Raw genomic sequence first — 21,066 nt, forward strand, 5'->3', positions numbered from 1 at the left:
GCAAGTGGAAAGCAAACAAAAATATCCCTTGCAACCAAAACGTTCCTTGATCTATTTGGGTCAGTTTTCTAACAACCACATTTTTTTACCATTACAACATAGAAGACAGCAGATGCCATGGCTAGAAAGACATGGTCCTGATGCCCTGCAGCTCTGGGGTGAAGTATTGGGTTTGCTTTAAAAAGCTGCATCACTTTATTCTCAATAGCAGTTGGCATCCAAGCTCCACGACAGCTTTTGTGTAAAGAAATATGCAACTATTCCACCATCAGCCAAGCCCAGTGCTTTAGATTCAATATTTATCAATTACTTCTTGGAAGGGAAAAAGAAGTCATTACATAAATAAAAGTGCTCCTTGCCACATTGCCAAGTGGAAACACAGTAAGAAATAAGACTGCAGTGTAATGTCCACACACTCCTGGTGAAGCTCAAATACCGTCTGCCTCTCCTGTACATCACAGCAAAACAAGAGCATGACCCAGATCTGCACCATAACCTTGTGAAGGCACAGAGGAATAAATTCTGAGGCAGGCATGGCTTCCATCACACCACACACAAGGCAATCACAAGGAAAGCCTGAAAGTGGAGAGGGTGGTAGCTAGCTCTGCCAGGCTGGAAAAGAACATCAACCAGCTTAGCACTGCAGTTAGAAACTGTTACTGATCCAGAATCATGCAGTCCATGGGAGGAGTAACAACACTGTAAAAGGTATGTTTTGAATATTTTGCAAATTAGTCCCAAAGAATTCATTAACTGCCATCCTTTGGCAGTGTTCTTCTTTTACTTCCTTCCAAAAAAGCTCACAAGACTTGCAGTGCAACCTTTGAGGTAAAAACCAACAAAGCAGTGTGGCCAGCAGGACAAGGGAGGCTATTCTGCCCCTGTGCTCAGCACTGCTCAGGCCACATCTTGAGTGCTGTGTCCAGTTCTGGGCTCCTCAGAGAGATGTTGAGGTACTGGAAGGTGTCCAGAGAAGGGCAACGAAGCTGGTGAGGGGCCTGGAGCACAGCCCTGTGAGGAGAGGCTGAGGGAGCTGGGGGTGTGCAGCCTGCAGAAGAAGAGGCTCAGGGCTGACCTCATTGCTGTCCACAACTACCTGAAGGGAGGCTGTAGCCAGGTGGGGTTGGTCTCTTCTGCCAGGCACCCAGCAGCAGAACAAGGGGACACAGTCTCAAGTGGTGCCAGGAAGAAAAGCCTGGCTGGGGCACTTAGTGCCGTGGTCTGGTTGGCTGGCTAGGGCTGGGTGCTAGGCTGGAGTGGATAAGCTTGGAAATCTCTTCCAACCTGGCTGATTCTACGATTCGATGAAAACCACCGAGCCAGCTTTTGTGCATAACTTTTCTGAGCCATTTAGCATCATTCTTACAAATAGCTGCCAGCTACTCTGGGACACTGGGATCTCTTGCCAGAGGCTCACACTCCTGAGAATACACTACACTCTACCAGCTGTGCAAACCTGCTATAGAACAAGGATTACCTGAAGTGCTAACATTTCTCTAGGAGCTGTTTGTCTAAAGCCAACACACGAATCTCAGCAAATTTGGCAAGATGAACAGCAACAGAATAAACTGCACTTGGAACAAATGAATGGAGGTAGGATTGTGATCAAGGGCAAGCTTAAGTGCAGGCAGGGTGTGACAGCAACTCTGATAGATCTGTACAGCCAGGTCTGGGATGGTATTAGACTAATGGGAACATAGTGCTTGGAGCAGCTGCCTCACCCAGACTGACTACTTGAAAACAGGATGAAAAGTGTCTAATGCCTTGCGGTTTCACCCTGGGCAGCATTTCTTTTCCAGTGCTCCTCTTGAAAGACAAAGGTGCACATGATATGCATGGAGAACCAAGATCTAAATGGTATAGATTTAGAGGGTTGGAAGTTTTCTGTTTGAGGTCTTAGGATGGTCTGCCTGGAATCAACCCATACACCAAGGACTTTGGGATGCCCTTCAATATTCAGCAGTGCACATGTAGCACCTTGAAAGATTTTACACTCATGGCTGCAAAGCAGCTACTTCATTCTGATTGTAAAAACTGAAATGACTCCTACAGAATCATCTCAGATCAAGTGAGGCATTCAGACAAAACAAAACCCATTACAGATCTCAAGCAGCAGATGTCTTTCTGATGAAAACAGAGAAACAAGATATAAGAGTTCCATCCTGTAGACAGTTCTAGACCAAATCCTCCTCACTTTATTTACACAACCTAAACTGAGTCAATTCATATTTGAAATCATAGAATCATAGAATGGTGTGGGTTGGAAGCGACCTCAAAGCTCAGCCAGTCCAACCCCCCACTATAGGCAGGGACACCTCCCACTAGAACAGGTCACTCAAGGCTCATCCAATCTGGCCTTGGACATCTTCAGGGAGGGAGCATCCACAACCTCCCTGGGCAACCTGTGGCAGTGTCTCACTATCCTAACTCTAAAGAACCCTTTCCTAACATCTACTTTGAATCTCCCCTATTCCAATTTAAACTCATACTGGATTTCAAAAAGGAGTTGTGCATGAAGCCTGTGGTCTTGCAGAATCATAGAATCAACAGGTTGGAAGAGACCTCCAAGCTCATCCAGTCCAACCTAGCACCCAGCCCTAGCCAGTCAACCAGACCATGGCATTAAGTGCCTCATCCAGGCTTTTCTTGAAGACCTTCAGGGATGGCAGCTCCACCACCTCCCTGGGCAGCCCATTCCAATGCCAATCACTCTCTCTGGGAAGAACTTCCTCCTAACATCCAGCCTATACTTTCCCCAGCACAACTTGAGAAGCAAAGTATTAATTAAGCACTGAATAACAGTTATGTCTAAATAACCCTTCTTCAGTCAGTTCAATTTACAATACATTTGTAATGGTATTGACAGGCTGTAGATGGATGGGGAAATTATGTGCTAAAAAGCAAAAACCAAAGTGAGGAAAGGAAATTAAATCTCCATTTGGCAGAAAAATTATTTCAATGTTTGTTTTCCTTCCCAAGCAAGATGAAACACAAGGACGGCAGAAAACTTCCCAGTAAACAAAATTTCAGTTCCCATCATCAAAATCCTTCATTTTATTAAAACAGAGATAATTATTATTTATATATCATAAAAGCAAGCCACCATCAAGCATCATATTTCAGTTTTTTCTCCCAGATGTCAGACTTTGGCAGAGAGCTTCAATTCCACTTTTACCAAACAAAACATTATCAAACCCATGACTTTTTACATGAAGTTAATGATGCAAATACTGAAAGAAATATTTGATCTGAAAAATGTTCTACTAGATGCCACTATCTGTAAGAACTTGCTCACCAAGTGAAATATTACCAAAGTTGTTAATGCACAGGATATTGCTTGATGAAGTACAAAAAGTTACTTCCTGTGCACCCTACGTGACAAATACTTAGATTCATAATGAAATCCTGATTCAAACACCAAAGTGGATACAAATAGAAGACATTACAAAGAAAACTGAGAATAACTGAGAATCAACCTGTTCTCAAAGTGCAGCTCAACTGCTATTGGATAGATCTAAACTCTCCTATCACTTCTTACCTTGAGTGCTGTGTCCAGTTCTGGACTACTCAAATCAAGAGAGATGTTTAGGTACGGGAATGTGTCCAGAGAAGGGCAATGAAGCTGGTGAGGGGCCTGGAGCACAGCCCTGTGAGCAGAGGCTGAGGGAGCTGGGGGTGTGCAGCCTGCAGAAGAGGAGGCTCAGGGCAGACCTCATTGCTGTCCACAACTACCTGAAGGGAGGCTGTAGCCAGGTGGGGTTGGGCTCTGCTGCCAGGCAAGCAGCAACAGAACAAGAGGACACAGCCTCAAGCTGTGGTAGGGCAGGTCTAGGCTGGATATTAGGAGGAAGTTGTTGGCAGAGAGAGTGATTGGCATTGGAATGGGCTGCCCAGGGAGGTAGTGGAGTTGCTGTGCCTGGAGGTGTTGAAGCAAAGCCTGGACAAGGCACTTGGTGCCATGGTCTGGTTGACTGGCTAGGGCTGGGTGTTAGGTTGGACTGGATGAGCTTGGAAGTCTCTTCCAACCTCCTTGATTCTATGATTCTCTGATGTTGTATCTTCAAAACATTGATCACCTTTGCATCACGTAATACGACCCCACTTACAGACAAGTACTTGAACACAGCACAAGAAGAAATTGTTTACATACTGAACAAATACAAGTGAATAGTACAGGAGCTTAAAATGCCTCAATCAAAATACACAAAGAAGAGGAGATTGTTATTCCTACTTTACAGGCAGGGAGCACAGCAGTGAGGAGCTCCACACAGAGTGTGGTTGCCGCAGAAGGAGGTGGTGGAGCTGCCCTGCACTGACACAGCTACCTATATGATGAGATTTGCCAAAGGTCTTGCAAGAAATCAGTACCATATTCCTCTGAATTCCAATCTGTGGCATGCCAATCCAAATGTATCCACTGCAGGACAGTGTTTCTTCTCAGAAACCATACAACCTGTCAAAGCCTGCGCGAAGGAGATGCGATGAGGCTACCACAACAGCGGCTGCTCAGCGTGGCTTCGCGGCAACACTACACTTACTGGCATTTAAACACAGGGTTTGATTTCAATTTCCCTTTTTGACAGGACCAGGTGCAATACCCACAGGTTAACTATCACACTCTTCCCACCACATGCAAAGGCCCTACAATTTCTATTTTAACAAATCACAGCTGTCTTACACATCCTGGAGCCTTGTGTAGCCAGCAAACCTACGAAACCATTTGACCCCACGCAGCTCCAGCAGGTAAATGAAACAACAACAGTGAAACGTTACTGCAGTCTGCAATCAAAATGGACATCTAGGGCAACACATCCTGCAAGAAGCAAACCTCACAGACGATGGGGCTCAAGTGACACATTTATATAAAAGATTTACTCTTCAGATTAACATGCTGAATTTTGATCAGACACTTTGCATTTCATTACCATAGGTTAGTCCTTCCTCTGGTTTACAGTCAAATCTCTAGACTTGCTTTTCTCCCCATGGCAGGACACATTTGCATTAACAACTTCTTAAGTTGTGCCATATCATAGCAATGTGGCACAGACTTTTCAGTCAGACTGTGTGGCACATGCTGCCACGCCAGCACAGCACACATGGAACTGCATCAGTATTCTGCTGCTTCTCACCTCAGTCTGTCCTCATTATAGCTGAGGATTGTTAGTGCCTTTCTTCTCATCATAAAGTTGTTTCTCTACAGAATCATCTGTATCAATTTTGCCTTTCCTCACACCTTCAGCATACGTTTTACTGATGCTACAGAATCTTGAATGGACCCTCTGGCTAACGGTGCTTTGTCTTGCATCACAAAGAAGCTCCCTGCATCTTTTCCACCCTTGCTGATTGTACTCTCCTGACTTACAGCGTTTGCAACCAGCAGTTTCACAACTCACGTTTTCTTTCCCCACAGACACAATACAGCTGGGCCAGTCTCCCCTAAAAAGGCCTCCTCTAAAGAATGGCAAAGTAATTAAGCTGATATGGGAGTCAAATACCACAGACCTAAAAGATCAGAGGATAATTAATATCAGTCTATACATGTTTCTGGGAAATAGGTCTTGTCAAACCTCATTTCTTGATGAACTTACAGACTTGATTGATAAAGGTAATTGTGTTAAGTGTAATAGACTTCACCATTTGGAAATGCACATGGCTTCATTATTTGAACAGATTCTGTCACTAGACTGTGACAGTCCCCAGCCCCTCTGCCAACACCTTTTCCATTAAGTGATTCACTGGCACGGTTGCCATTGCAGGGTTGGGGAGGTGAGGACATATGATCTTCCCCCACTCTCATGTCTCATGTGGCCTATCACAACCCAGAGATGCTTGCTGCTAGCGTGCAGCACATGAAAGGCAAATTCATGAGTGTGTCTGAGATGAGTGTAACAAGTCCCAGTGCAAGACCTTAGGAAAGAAGAAGATACTTGCTAATAAAATGTAAACATGCTAGTGCTGTCCACTTCCACACAACGGCACAGGCACCAGGAGGTGTGAGCTCAGGTGGGCTGGCTGAGTGGTCAGGCCCCACCTCGAGTGCTGTGTCCAGTTCTGGGCTACTCGATTCAAGAGAGACGTTGAGGCACTAGAATGTGTCCAGAGAAGGGCAACAAAGCTGGTGAGGGGCCAGGAGCACAGCCCTGTGAGGAGAGGCTGAGGGAGCTGGGGGTGTGCAGCCTGCAGAAGAGGAGGCTCAGGGCAGACCTCATTGCTGTCTACAACTACCTGAAGGGAGGCTGTAGCCAGGTGGGGTTGGGCTCTTTTGCCAAGCAACCAGCAACAGAACAAAGGGACACAGTGTGAAGTTGTGGCAGGGGAGGTGGTGGAGTCTCTGTGCCTGGAGGTGTTGAAGCAAAGCCTGGATGAGGCACTTAGTGCCATGGTCTGGTTGCCTGGCGAGGGCTTGGTGCTAGGTTGGATTGGATGAGCTTGGAGGTCTCTTTGAATCTGGTTGATTCTATGATTCTAAGAAACCATGGGAGGCTCCCCCTGAAAATAGCAGAGAACTAGTTTCCTTGTTGCCACTGAATGCAGACAAAATGATCCCACTTCTCCTCATCTCTTTAATCTCTCCTAAAAGCGTGTGCTTTTCCTCCTCATTTTAACTCATCAAAAGCAGTGAATGGCTGGCATGCTTCTCAATGCTATGTCCTTACACTTCAGCAAGTGCTGCTAGGCACACTGCTGGGTCATTTTCTTGTCTTCATTTGGTAAATAATAACCCCCTTATTCCTACAATGGGACTCCATCTCATTTCACTTGCTGTGGTGAATAGATGGCTAGATCACCTGTGACTTCGTTATTCTGCCTTTCCTTGCAAAACTTCTGAGCATTGAGCTTGCTTTTTCTTTCTCTACTGAATTAGAATTCTTTTGATTCCAGTATTTTTTCATTTTTTATTGTAGACACAGGCATGATGGACTCAGGCTAACATTGAGTCTTGTAAGGACATTCTATTTTATGAAAAATACCTGCAATTTATACTTGCAGCCAGCTTCAAATCTTAAACACTCCAAATCACACTCAGGTGAGGTTTAGGGACAAATACATGCATAATTCATGAAAGCACTGCCATTATTGGTAGCTCTGTAGAATAAATAGCCCCTGGTAGACACTGTGCATTTGAAGGATGCACCGTATTCACGGTAGCAATATGGAGCCAAATTGATATTTATGGTGTACTCAGAATCCATTCAATTCTCTTTCCATTTGAACACACTTGTGAAATACAGTGCAATATACTGTTTCAGTTCCCAGCAAAAGATACACATCTTTCAGCAGAGCTCCCCACAGGCAGAGAGTGCAGAAGAGCTGATGACTGCAGAGTCCGCCAGGGATCTCGTTATGCCAGTCTAATTAACCTGGAAAATGCTCGGCTAGCACCATGCTCTGGGCCGACACACAGATGGAAAACAGGCTGTTTACTGGGTGTGCAAGGCAGACTCCTCATAACTCCCAAGTCAGCTGAAACATTTAAGCATATGCTTACCATTAATGTTAAACAGGTGCTTAAGTATACTGCTGAACAGGGAACAAAATAAGGAGCATGCCTCTGGAGTATGCGAGTTTTGCTGTGATTGCTCATGCACATGTGCAGGGTTTGTTTATTTGCTGTCCTCAGGTGTCACCATCCACCTCCTTCTCCTACCCTGACCCAGAGTTATGTTAAAACTCAAGTCAGAAAACTGTGAGAGATTATATCCTCATAAGAAAACAAGGTGTGTATTCACAGAATTCAGAGTGCCAGGCTGGAAGGGACCTCAAGGACAAGGAAGCTGGTGAGGATCCTGGAACACAGCCCTGTGAAGAGAGGCTGAGGGAGCTGGGGGTGTGCAGCCTGCAGAATAGAAGCCTCAGGGCAGACCTCATTGCTGTCTACAACTACCCAAAGGGAGGTGGCAGCCAGGTGGGGTTGGTCTCTTCTGCCAGGCAACCAGCAACAGAACAAGGGGACACAGTCTCAGGTTGTGCCAGGAAAGGTCTAGGCTGGATGTTAGAAGGAAGTTGTTGTCAGAGAGAGTGATTGGCATTGGAATGGGCTGCCCAGGGATGTGGTGGAGTTGCTGTGCCTGGAGGTGTTCATGAAAAGCCTGGCTGGGGCACATTCTGCCCTGCCCTGGTTGATTGGCTAGGGCTAGGTTGGACTGGATGAGCTTGAAGGTCTCTTTGAATTTGGTTGATTCTATGACTCTAATACTCTTTGTAGGACCCAAAATGCTGGAACGAAACCAGAGACAAGTGTTTTGTTTGGGTTTTTTTTGCTTTATGGAATATTTTATAGATTGATTTCTAAAATAACATCCAAATCCAACTGACTAGCTCCTTCTTTCATGAAATGTAAGTGTACATGCTCAAAGCAAGTGAAACAAAATTAACACAGTAACTAAAAGCAACAGGATATGTAGCATGAGCATTGCTTTCCCTTTGAAAAACTGAGAGCAGGAAAGGTTCAGTCATACTGATATGAACTACAACTACTTTCTATATCATAAAATGGTTTAGGTTGGGAGAGACCTCAAGGATCATCCAATTTCAACCCCCTGCCACAGGCAGAGACACCTCCCACTAGAACAGTCTCATCCAACCTGGCCTTGAACACCTCCAGGGAGGGAGCAGACACTGGGCAACCTGCACCAGTGTCTCACCACCCTCACTGCAAACAACTTCTTCCTAACATTCAGTTTAAATCTCCCCTCTGCCACTTTAAACCCATTCCTCCTCATCCTGTCATTACAAGGCCTTATCAATAGTCCTTCCCCACAGCCTTCCTGGAGCCCCCTTCAGATACTGGAAGGCCACTCCAAGGTCTCCTCAAAGCCTTCTCTTCTCCAGGCTGCACAGCCCCAGCAGCCTGTCCTCATAGCAGAGCTGCTGCAACCCTCTGAGCATCTTCATAGCCCTCCTCTGGACTGACTCCAACACTTCTATGTCCTGCTTGTGCTGGGGGCTCCAGAACTGCACCCAGGACTGCAGGTGGGGTCTGAGGAGAGCAGAGCCAAGGGGCAGAATCCCCTCCCTTGCCCTGCTGCCCACAATGCTCTTGCTGCAGCCCAGCACAGGGTTGTGTCTGGGCTGCACTCACACTGCAGGCTCCTGTTGAGCTTTTCCTCACCCCAGACCCCCAGGTCCTTTTCCTCCAGGCTGCTCTCAGCCATTTGCCACCCAACCTGGAGTTGTGCTCTTCCCACAGCATTTTCCATATCCTTCATGTGGACTACAGATCCAGTTTTTAACAGAGTTGATAGAGTTCATGAACAGTAACACTCCTGCATTACAATCACTCACTTTACAAACCAGATCCTCATAAGAGGTACTTCCAGCCCCCTCACAGCCGGATGAGGAGGCATTAATATGAGCTTATTTCTCACATCCTTGTAATTAGGCACAGGAAAAGAGCAGCACAAGCTTATTTCTCAGTTGCTTTGGTTATATCATACACTGCAGAACTATTCAGTATTTACAGAAAACATGACAAACTATCCATTTTTCTCCTCACTTTTAGTAACTTCAGTCCCAAATGATACACAAAAAATGTTATTTCCAGCATTTCTTCCACTTTACCATCATCAGTGAAAAACATAGGCAAATGTGCAGGTATTTATCATGCTCTGTGAAACATCTGCCAGAAGACTGAAGGGGGCTCTCTGTGGGGGACAACTTTTAAAAAGAGAGTGTGCTGGTTTGAGGCTAATTGAAATATTTTAATGAGAGAAATTAGGTTCTGGGCTGTGAAAAGGAAACAGTGGTGATGCCTGCTGCACTCTCACAGGCTTGCTGAGAGGTATAAAAGCAAGGACACAAACAGAGATAAGGCAGAAGGAGAGGCTCTATCTGTCAGAGTCAGTGCTTGTGTTTTTCTCCCTGAGCTTTGGTTGTGTAACCCAACTAATTCTGCTTCTCATCCCTATCACCCATCCTCCAAACTCACCTTGCACCCACCTCTGGGTGGTAGAGGGGTGAAAAGGTGGAAGGGTGGTTGGGAGCCCCTCCTGGGCACTCCGATTTCTGGGAGGGCTGCTGTGTTTCTGTATTGCTTTTAACTTGTCTATTTCTGTCTAGAGCTGTAGATATATACATTGTAACTCTCTGCTTGTCTCTTGTGCTAAACTGTGACTATAAAGCTTCATTCCCTAACTGCCAGCCAGCTGAGTCTAGACTGGGTGATTTCACAAGGTGGGGGGGGTGGGGGGCAGGTAATTGCCAAACCATCACAGAGAGGAAGAATTGTACTTAACCTTCAGCATCCTCTGGGATAACCATTCTGCTTCTACTTGCTTTCTTACTCTGCCTTACTTTTCTTTCCACTTCAAGTCCTTAGTGACACAGAACATGGTGGGTTTTTTGTTGAGACTCAGGTCTGAAGGCACCTGAGCCTCAACAAAATTCTTACTCATTTCAGCAGCCGTAGTAAACCTGTTAAGTTCAGCAAAAGTTTTGCTTGAGTAAGCGCTGAATAATGACTACAGAATGAGGCCACCTAATGTGTGACTGGAATTCATGCCAGGTCTAAGTGTCTGCACATGCCTGAGTTGGCAAAATCTCTGGCCAGTATACCCCTCAACTTGAGGGATTCTTCCCAGCATCTACCACTCTTGCTTAGCCTCCAGTGCTGCCCCCAGTCATGCAACATTCACCCAAACAGCTAATCCCGTTGTCTTGAATGGTTGGTTTTCTCCTAATTGCTTTGGGTGCATTGCAGAAGTAACCTCTAAAGCAAATATTCAGTAGTACTTAGGGATGAGATGGTGGGAATACTTCATAGTTGGTAATAAAGCAAATAAACATTGAATCACACATGGAAAGTAGCCTTATCAGAAAAACTCCTGTACTGGTTGCTGGATGTGCACTGGTTTTGGAGTTCCTCTACTCTGCCTTCTAAGTGTACAAGCTGGTAAGCTCTTATTTGCAGCTATGTTGAACCCAGACTCAGCTATACAGGCAATAATCCTCCCTCCAACCAAATACCACGGGCAATTCCACTGCTCCTCATTCTACCTGTTGCTTCTGTGGTAATGAAGAGGACATCACTGGACATACAGATTCTGCAGGGAACAGTTTGTGCTTGGAAGCTATCTGTAAGGCACACTCTTCTTCCCAGTGCACAGCAGAAGTGTTACAACATAGGTGCTCCAGGAATTCCCAAGTCCTTACCCATATTACCATGGATGCACAAAGGCAGCTGCTGCAACAGCAGAATTTCAACATAACTTTGCTAAACCAAGTCAAGAGCACCCAGGACACTACAAATGCAAACTCTGCATGCTACAGCATCCTGGTAGAGGGTAGAAAATCTAGAGATTACTTCAGGCTATGGCTAGGAGAGTTATCAGTGTTTTGTGAGCATTCAGGCTCTAATGACTTGGATTTACTCTGTAAATCAGATTTCTTCTTTAAATTGTATTCTCAACTGCAGCCTTTTACAAATGACTACTGTGGGAGCCTGCTAAATGTGATGCTCCATTGGGAGGGAATGCCAGGATTCCTAAGTGACACAGTTATGCATTGGTGGATTACACAAGGTTTACAGCACATAATTTAATGAACAGGTTTTGCTTGTTAATCTCACACGGGTCACTGTTCGGTACAACACTGCAGAGACAACACACATGCAAACACACAGAACTAGAAGAATAAATGCATATATTGCACTTGATATGACATTAAACTGTTTGGATTGAATCCTTTTAAAGCTGAAGGTCCACTGTAACGTTCTGGGGCAGCTCTGTATATATGCAAAGCATGGGCCAAGTGATTGCTGCAGCAAGATGGCATCTAGCTGAGATGGAGCTCCTCTTCTAGAAAAGGATTGTGGTGCTAGGAGACCCAACCTGCTTCTGCACAAGCATGCTGGCACCTGGAAAGAGTAACGCTCCAAACAGGGAACTCATGCATCTTCACATCCCACTGCAGACGTGGTTGACAAAGCCTGGATAGATGTGCAGAGTAGTACATGTCTCACACAACAGCAGAGGCCCAGTAGTGTACCTAGTGTCGTATGAGATGCTCTGGAATATCTGTGACTATGTTTAGGCAACAGACTCAAGACTTAGATATGCACAGGACAGATGGGTATGGTTCAGTTAGTATCCCATATTTCCTGAAGTGGAAAGAAATTAAGAGAAACTGGTATCTAGAAGTGCAGGGCCTCTGGCCCATTTTACACTTCAACATTAGGATGGCAGGAGTCATGCCCCAGACTCCACTGGCTATATTATAAAGACAACACAGGCTAACTAATTTCTTTTGAAGAAGACAAATGGCTCCTATCTTGGAGCAGCCAAGATTTAGCCAGTCTATCCCCATCTTGTTCTAATGAAGAATTTCAAGATGCAGAGAAACTACCACAATACCACAGACTGCTCCAGTAGCTCTCTCACCTTCAGTGCTAAAATCAGGCACTTTACCTTCTACTCCAAAACGCTCCAACTTCCAGCTTTGAATTTTGTTCTGCCTTTATCAGCTCCATTAAAGAGCCTGATGTTCATAGAGATTTTCTACCAACTGCAGGTGTTCTTCAGCTTGATTCTCTACTGCTGTCCCCTTTATAGTCAGCTAGACCAACACCAAGAGAACACAAAGCTGTGCCAAGAAACACAACCTCCAAGATACACAGAACTGACATGGGATGCAAGGGAACATGCTATGAAGTATCCTCCACCACTGGAAAGACTTGTTCTACAGTGCAGAGAGGGGAGCTCTCCCCATCAAATAAAGACTCAGGCCAGCCCCACCTTCAAACTTCTATTTTAGGCATTAATCTTCAGAAAAAAAAACCCCAAGCAAATCCAGACTTCATCTATGAATAGAAGTACCTGCTCAAATACTGCAATGCTGTCCTCCTGACTGCACAAACTGTGGCTCTGCTGCTGCTCAGGGCTCTACTGAAAGACAGCTGAGTCGGTAGCAGTAAAATCGTAATAGCCTCTTCAACTTTTCATCTCTTACTGTCTGGGAAAGCAGTGAAGAGATTGAGAAAGAAGGGAGGTGAGAGACTATCCTGTGAATAGTCAGACGATCCAGATGAGGGAGAAATTAACATGACAGTGTTCCTTTGTAAACAAGAAGAAGCAGAGGAACAGCAGGGTAATACTGAAGAGAGATGCAGGTGGGAGACCACCAGAGTTAACATTTTGAACCTTCCAAATTACTAGCACTACACTGCTAAACAGTGAGCTAGCAATGGGGACTACTTCAGATGACTGCCAAAGTTACTCTGAGACAGCCTGGCCCCATGTATTTCTCCTGTGATTTGCAACTTCAGTGGATCCCTTATCATTTTGCAATACATTGTGAGCACTCTGCACTTCTATGCCCCAAGTAAGGATGTATCCACAGAGACACTCTCCACTAAATCGAGAGAGACCCTCTCCACTAACTGGAAAATGCTGAGATTCTACTGGATATTTCCTTGTGAAGCTCCCTGACATCCCACCTTAAATGCACAAAAGCTTCTTCATTTCCATCACTTGCAACACGACATTTAGAACCGCCTCAGCACATCTTAACAGCTTTCCCACTGGGTTAAAATGCAGCATTTCCACTACTTCCTTCGCGTTGTGTACCCCCTACTATGTGCATTATCCTAACAAAGGGCAACTCTTTCTGACCCAGAAAGGACACCAGACTGTTAGTCCTTAAAAACACAACTTGCCTTTCACTAAGTACCAGCAGACTAAAGATCTTCTACTGCAGCTCTTGCCATAGCTTGGCAATTAAATTTCTGCTTGGCTTTGAACTGCAGCTGGAGTCATGATAGCTCTTCTGGGTACTACTACCACAGCTCCCCTACCTTCAGCTCTGAAGATCCCTGTGTTTCAGCTGAGGCAACAGGCAGCTAATGAATAGCACACAAAAGCTTGGGTACATTTGGCTTCTAAGTCAAGAGGAATCTGAGACAGAGGCAAAAATAAAGTAGCAGGAAGCCTACCTACATTGGATGAGAAACTCCACCACCTACTTTGGTGTGAGAGTTTCAAGGAAATTTAATCTTTATGCAGCTTCTTTATTCCACAGTAGGACAGCTGTATTCTTGGCTGAGTAGCACTACACCAAGCTTCCGTGCAATGTGAATGATCAGTGCAAGCAAAACCAACCCCAACATGTAATTACAGCAAATAAGGCAAATCACAATGCAACTTCAGCCTTTTATGGTTTTGATATGAATTTACCGCTCACGAGAGGTGCCAGAAACAGAAGATCCAGTCTTGCTCCTGTCCAGTTTGTATCTGGCTGGAGTACTCCAAGGACAACAGGGTAGCTTAGGCTTCACTCTATCTGTTCCCTTGAGGTCTCCAAGGTCTCAGAAGCACTAGAGGACAGCACTTGCTACCAATCTACATGTCCTTCTAATGAACCACAACCGCCTCTTTTGCCCCATTCATACCTTATTGATCAGAGTACTTACGCAGAAAAGTAACACATGCAGCACAACTTCGCTTGGTAGTTTCCAAACGTTGCAGCAGCTGCTGGCTAGACTGGAATTCAGAACAAGAGTTCCACAGCAGTATGTGTCTAAGAGAGATGGCTACAGCACAGTGCTTGCTCCTTCCACTGACAGCTATACATGCCAAAATAACAGCATGCTCACAGACAGCATATTAAACTTTGCCTGCAATAGCCATATGCCCTCTTACTAAGCCCACTGGTTCCACTCACCTCATTATCTACATCTGAAGGTAGCACCTCCTTTTTATCTTTATTCTACCTGTATCTCTACTAAATTGGCTTCTCAGAATTTCCATGGGTGTACACAAGAGAAGAATCAGGCCCTCTTCAAAAACAGCTCTTTTGGATGTATTTAGATGAAAACCCATTAGGAAAAAAAATAATAATAAAAAAAAACCATGAATATGTACATGATAGATCAGTGCCTAGGAAGACACAGGCAAGAGCAGAACATAGTGTATTATGTCCTTGACCTGACAACTGAATGTGTGAGGGAAAAGACGGGAATGTTTTAATGAAATAAAACCCCAAGGTTAGAATCCAGTGTTAAGTGCATTGAATTTATCTCCAGAAGTGATAAACATCTCTCTCCACATCCTACTGTTGCTTATTAACGTGAAAAAGCCTGGAAAACTCACAGGGTATGTCAGTTTTTACCAGAAGAAACCACTGTATATTAATCACTCCCTAGAGTATTTATGTAGGATCAGGAGAAATCCCATTGTAAGAGCTTGAACTATTTCTCTAAGTTACATTCCCTCAGCTCACATGATGAATGGGAAATAGAGCAGTAAAACAAAACTAGGCACCTTTCCAGGTAAATGTTGTTGTTTAAAAAAGCCAGAACAAAGCCCTGGTGAAATACTGTTACAGGGATGAAAACATTTATCTCGGTGTCACAAGAATGGCTTTGGTTTTGCTGGTCTAATTAGGTAATAAAGAAATCACAGGTGCAGTGACTCCATGAGCTATCACTGCACTTAAAAAGCACCCACTGCATGGCCAGGGGCCAGTGTGTCAGTATTATCACTTGCTGTCACATTATCTTAAGGATGAAATAGCTCAATTTAAAGAAGATTTTTAAAGAGAAGAAAAATCAATACATAGTTAGAAGCTTGTCAGGGTTGCAAGCAACAGCAAAACTGCCAGGAAATCAACAAATAATGAAATAAATAAACCACAGTGGGGCTTGGAATTTTCAATGGTATTTCACATCCTGCTAACAAATTAATGTAGTGCACACTGTAGGGCACCTCTTGGGACTCCACACACCACCAGGCCTGCATTCTCCAGGGTTGCCAGCCATGTGAGAGAGGACACTCATAGCATTAGCTTTTGCTGCCACTAGTTCAGTATTCTAATTTTAATTGAAAGCAAGAAATAAATAAAAGCACTATTTTTTTTTAGGCAATAGATAAGGGAAAGGATTGAGAAAGTACTAGTCCTAACTTGCTAGAACTTCCAGCAAAAGAGTATCCAAGGTTTCAGGATTATGCTCACTAATTATCCTGAAGGAATATAAAAATACATCCAAACACCTGAAAGTTCAAATACACACCTAATATAAATCACCTGCAGATCAGTTGCAATCAGAGAGCAGGTTAACACAGAAACCAGCTGCGTGTGGTTTAGGTGCCCCATAAAACCAGACAGTAATTATAAGAATCACCTGTGCTAACAGTTTCCTTCTCTTCAAATTCCATTGACAGAGGCTCAAACAAGAGTCCTTCACAGACAGACTTTGCATTCAGGTCCAGGGAGACTGCCCCAAATAACAACTGTGACTTAGCAGCCTGGGAGGGCAGATTCTGCTCCCATTTGAATCAGAGGCTAAAACTACTGTTTGCCTCTAGCAGAAGGCTTTGAATTGTAGACAGCCCCTGCTACACAGCTCTGTGTGCAGATCGATCCCTCCAACCTTTGTTCATCTCGCAGAGGTGTGGATGTGAGGATGGATCCATTTTGCCACGCTCAGAAGCGCTACACAAAAATCCCAGCCCAGCTCTAGCCCTTTGCTGAGTGGCAGTGGGGGAATCCCTTCCTGCTCATCATCCCTAGACTTCAGAGACCAGCAAGGAAATTGTACAAGAGGGCTTTATTAAATCCATGACATTGTGTATGTAAATCAGTTTAAATCCCATAGTTTAATCTACCAATGCCATCTCAGGTGGTTAATTATTTTTCTTATTGAGAGAGAACATCTTAATCAAAGACTATAATGACCTCAAGGATCAGTAGCTTGAGCGAACAGTAACCTAAATTTCCCCATATTACAAAAGCTCTAGCAGTAGATATTTCTCAGGCATTTAAAAGGCAGGAGGGAAAGGAGTGTGATGCAGTCACACAGGCTGTGCAGCTCTCCTGGAAGCATGCTTGCAGAAGTTCCTGTTCAGTTCCCTTAGTTGAATTCACAGGTCACATAGCATTGCACCTTCTCCTAAAAACTACTGCTGGAAAAAGCAATTCCTGCTGGAACTGGAAAAGGAGGCATTCCCTAAAAAGCCACCAAAGCGTTTTACTATGGAACTTAATTAAAGGATGGAGAACACTTCGACTGCTTCTTGAACACATCAACACAAGGTATGAGAGAGGCAGATACTACCTTTGTAGTCAATATGGGCATTTCCCCTCACAGGGGAGGCAAAATACAAATACGAGTGCTTCCCTGGAGAAGAGGGAGGGGATAGGAGACCAACAGGTACCCTTTCCGAGCTTCACGTTATCGGAAAGAAGTTGTTTCTAAAGCCGAGAGCCCTGAAGCCATCACGTTTCCCACCCCACGATGCACACTCGCCCACCTCCTGCGCCGAGCTGCCTCGCAGCCGCATGCGGGGCACCCCGCACCCACCACCCTCACCGGGTTAAAGCAGCAGAAAAAACCACACGAATGTATTTCCATCAGCACAAGATGGCAACCAGCACTTCTTCCCGGAAAGCAGCTCTCTTTTCGTTCTTTTTTTCCCTCGGGGGGTGATGCAAAAGGCATCCCGAGTAGCTTTTCATGTTAAAAAACGGCACCAAGGCAAACGTTTCCAGCATTCACGGCGGCGGCAAGGCAAGGTACGGTACCCCCACCCCACCCCACCCTGCAGCTCACGCACACACACATCGTGGTCATCAACTTGGCGAAGTTGGCCGTGCCAGAGCGCGGTGCCCGCCCCAGCGCCACCGAGCCTCAGCCCCAACGCCCCCCGCCCCCGCTGCGCTTCAGCTCCCCTTGGAAAAGGGGACGCCCCAGCAACCTCCGCATCATCGGCGACCCTCTTCAGGAGGTGGGAGACAGACGCTAAACAAAGATGCAGCCTCGCCTGTTTCCCCGAGCAGCTCAACCCCAGCAGCGGGGGCTCCGCAGCGTCCGTGCGGGCGCTAAGCGGGGTCTGGGAGCACCGAGCCCGGGCGGGGAGCCCCGCACTTACTCACGGTCACCGGAGGCGCCAGCAGCAGCCACTTACCATCACGTTCCCTTGCATTTTAGCCGTTTGAAACATTGCCTTTTCCTTCATTTTTGCGGTGTGTGTGCGTGTGCTACTCTCCCTGGAGTTACTTAATCCAGCAGCTGGATCACTTCGGTGAAGAACCGGCGTGCACTTGCGATGGCTCTTTTTGGTGTGGAGTGGAGGGGACTACGAGCAGCAGAGGGGGAGGGTGTCTGCTTGGCTTCCTTTTTTTTTTTTCCTTCCCCAGCCTTTCCCTATGCAATTTTCCTTTTGCCCCCCAAGAAAACCAAAGCCTCAAACCTCAAAAGACAATAAAAGAGCCCCTGTCAATGAGGGGAGGAGGGGGAACGCAGGAGCTGCGGGGGGCAGCCAAGCTCAGTCACCACCCAGATTCAGTTTTTGCCCTGCAGAAGCCAAGGGAGGGTGGAACGCTCGGGAGGGAGCCGCACACACGCCCCCTGCCCCGGCCATGCCCGGCCGCCGCCCCGGACCCGGCGGTCCCGCCGACCTGAGGCCACCTCAGGAAAGCAGTAGCAAAATGGGGGCTCGGGGGGCGCGTAATAAATAAAGGCAGCTGGAGAGGGCGGAGGGGTGGTCGTCACTGATGCCCCCCTCCCTTGGCTGTGCTTCCTTGTTGCTCTCTCAAGGGGATGCACACGCTTTTTACAAACGGGAGCCAGGGAGGGTGGGGGGAAGAGGAGCCGCCCCTCCCGGCGTTAACCGTTCACCGGCTAGAGCCGGCGCGGCCCCGGCCAGGCCACGTCTGATGCAGGGAGGGCGGGAATGGGAACCGCGCTGCTGCGGGGCCCTACGCCGCGTTTCCATGGCTGCGCCCCGGCCTGCCCGCCCCAGCCACCCGGCCCCGCCGCCCCTCTGCCCACAGCCCTTCTGCCCACAGCCCCCGACCCCGCTGCTCGCAGAATGAGCGGGGTGAAGTGGCGGGGAGGGGACACTTACAGAGCTCTGCCCCGACGTCAGGATGTTGGGGTGAAGCCTTCCACACGCCGCAGGACCGGGCAGGTGAACGCTCGAGCTTCGCCCCGCGAAGGCACAGGCCGGGGGCGCCTGCGGGTGACCTGCGGCCGTGCCCTGCGCTCCTTTCCTGCCGTGTCCGCAGGTAGTCTGTGAGGTCTTGCAGCACTGTGAGCTCCACGCCCTCAGCTGAGCTGCCCCACAGGTGGTTGGAGCAGCTGCTGGAATATTCTAGAATCAACCAGGTTGGAAGAAACCTCCAAGCTCAGCCAGCCCAACCTAGCACCCAGCTGTAGCCAATCAACCAATTTATGGCACTAAGTGCCCCAGCCAGGCTTGGCTTCAACACCTGCAGGGACAGCAACTCCACCACCTCCCCGGGCAGCCCATTCCAGTGCCCAATGACTCTCTCAGTGAAGAACTTTCTCCTCACCTCAAGCCTAAATTTCCCCTGCTGTAGCTTGGGGCTGTGTCCTCTTGTTCTGGTGCTGGCCACCTGAGAGAAGAGAGCAACCTCCTCCTGGCCACAACCTCCCCTCAGGTATTTGTAGACAGCAATAAGGTCTCCCCTGAGCCTCCTCTTCTCCAGGCTAACCAATCCCAGCTCCCTCAGCCTCTCCTCGTAGGACTGTGCTTGAGGCCTCTCCCCAGCCTCGTTGCCCTTCTCTGGACACGTTCAAGCATCTCAATCCAGGTATTCCAGTACCTCAATATCTCTCTTGAATTGTGGAGCCCAGCACTGGACATAGTACTCAAGGTGTGGCCTCTCCTGATGACCCTTTGAGAACGCAGCCCCTCCTAGCCTTGGTGCAGCGTTCCAGGAACACAGCCTTGTCACCCATCCTGAAGGCTTACACCTCAGACTGCACGCATGAGCAATATCCTTGCAATGAGCTGGCTCTTTTGTCCTCCTCTGATGATGCACCAGAAGTGATTACAGCCATCTCCAGGAAAATTAGGTGCCCATCGATTTTATTTGGCATGAGCTGGGCTGCTTCAGATGTTGCCTAATCAAAAGGAGAGAAGAAGCAGTAATTCGCTTAATAGCTGAGAAAGGGAAAGCAAGAAGAAAAAGTAGAGGTTTAAGCCAATGGCTAAGGCAAAAGTTGTCTCTTTGTCAGCAGCAGAAGCGCAATACCCTTCTATGGCTCCTTTTCTTAGGTCTGTCTGGAGCACCTTGAGCTTCGCCTTCACAGCCTGCAGCACGGCAGCATGGCTACTCACTAATAATAGGACACAACAATGAGCCACCCCGTAGTGCTGCTCCCATTGCACCTTTCTTTAAGCCACCCAGCTATTAAAAAGGCACAGAATTCTCACCTAAGTGTGCATCTTGAAACCAGCAGCAATGGGGAAGCAAGACCCCCAAGACACTTGTGGGAAGTGCCCACAACAGAAGGTGCTGGTGCCCCTCAGGATTGTCTGTGGGAGCTTTAATGCTACAGAAATGTCATGGAACACAAACCCTATGAGGAGAGGCTGAGGGAGCTGGGGTTGTTTGGCCTAGAGAAGAGGAGGCTCAGGGGCTACAACTACCTGAAGGGAGGCTGTAGCCAGGTGGGGGTTGGTCTATTCTGCCAGGCAACCAGCAATAGAACAAGGGGACACAGGCTCAAGTTGTGCCAGGACAAGTCTAGGCTGGATGTTAGGAGGAAGTTGTTGGCAGAGAGAGTGATTGGCATTGGAATGGGCTGCCCAGGGAGGTGGTGGAGTTGCTGTCCCTGGAGGTGTTCAAGAAAAGCCTGGCTGAGGCACTTGGTGCCATGGTCTGGTTGACTGGCCAGGGCTGGGTGCTAGGTTGGCCTGGATGAGCTTGGAGGTCTCTTCCAACCTGCTTGATTCTATGATTCTATGATTGCAGGCCTTGATTATTTCCTCCCCTTGCCTTCATTTGGGAACTGCTCACACGTGATGCATCGAGCAGGAAGTTCTTCATGATGTTCCTCAAACTCTCATCTCTTGCTTGCTTTATTCCAGTTTTGATATTTTAGCAGGCAGTTCCTGTTGCATCGCATTATTTTACCCTCAGGTGCTTTAATTATGTATGAATACAAAGTATTTGTTATCTGCTTCACCGTTAGTAGTCTCATTTGCCTCCTGCATTACTTTATACACTGATAGAATTACTTATCATATACTGAACTCTGGCAGTAGCAGGGCTTTGGAGTTTTTTTCCCCCTCAGCTTTGTCATAATGCAGTTACTTGGTTTGT

The 21,066-nt window shown here is 46.8% G+C and overlaps 1 protein-coding gene across 2 annotated transcripts in view; it reads right to left on the minus strand.

Moving 5' to 3' along the window:
• Positions 1–21,066, minus strand: part of DPP6 (dipeptidyl peptidase like 6) — a 547,256-nt gene that overhangs the window by 463,828 nt on the left and 62,362 nt on the right. Inside the window, exons 1-2 of one of the 2 annotated variants that reach the window (XM_064162831.1) lie at positions 18,840–19,083; positions 17,898–18,068 (exon numbers count right to left, since the gene is read on the minus strand). The exons of the other annotated variant lie outside the window; for it this stretch is intronic. Coding sequence (XP_064018901.1) covers positions 17,898–17,948 — 51 coding nt within the window. The 5' untranslated portion in view covers positions 17,949–18,068; positions 18,840–19,083. Of the gene's footprint in view, positions 1–17,897; positions 18,069–18,839; positions 19,084–21,066 lie in introns of those variants that run through there. 2 annotated transcript variants of the gene reach the window in all.

This window comes from Pogoniulus pusillus, chromosome 23 (assembly GCF_015220805.1).
Source record: "Pogoniulus pusillus isolate bPogPus1 chromosome 23, bPogPus1.pri, whole genome shotgun sequence".
In the NCBI taxonomy this organism is placed as follows: Eukaryota; Metazoa; Chordata; class Aves; order Piciformes; family Lybiidae; genus Pogoniulus; species Pogoniulus pusillus.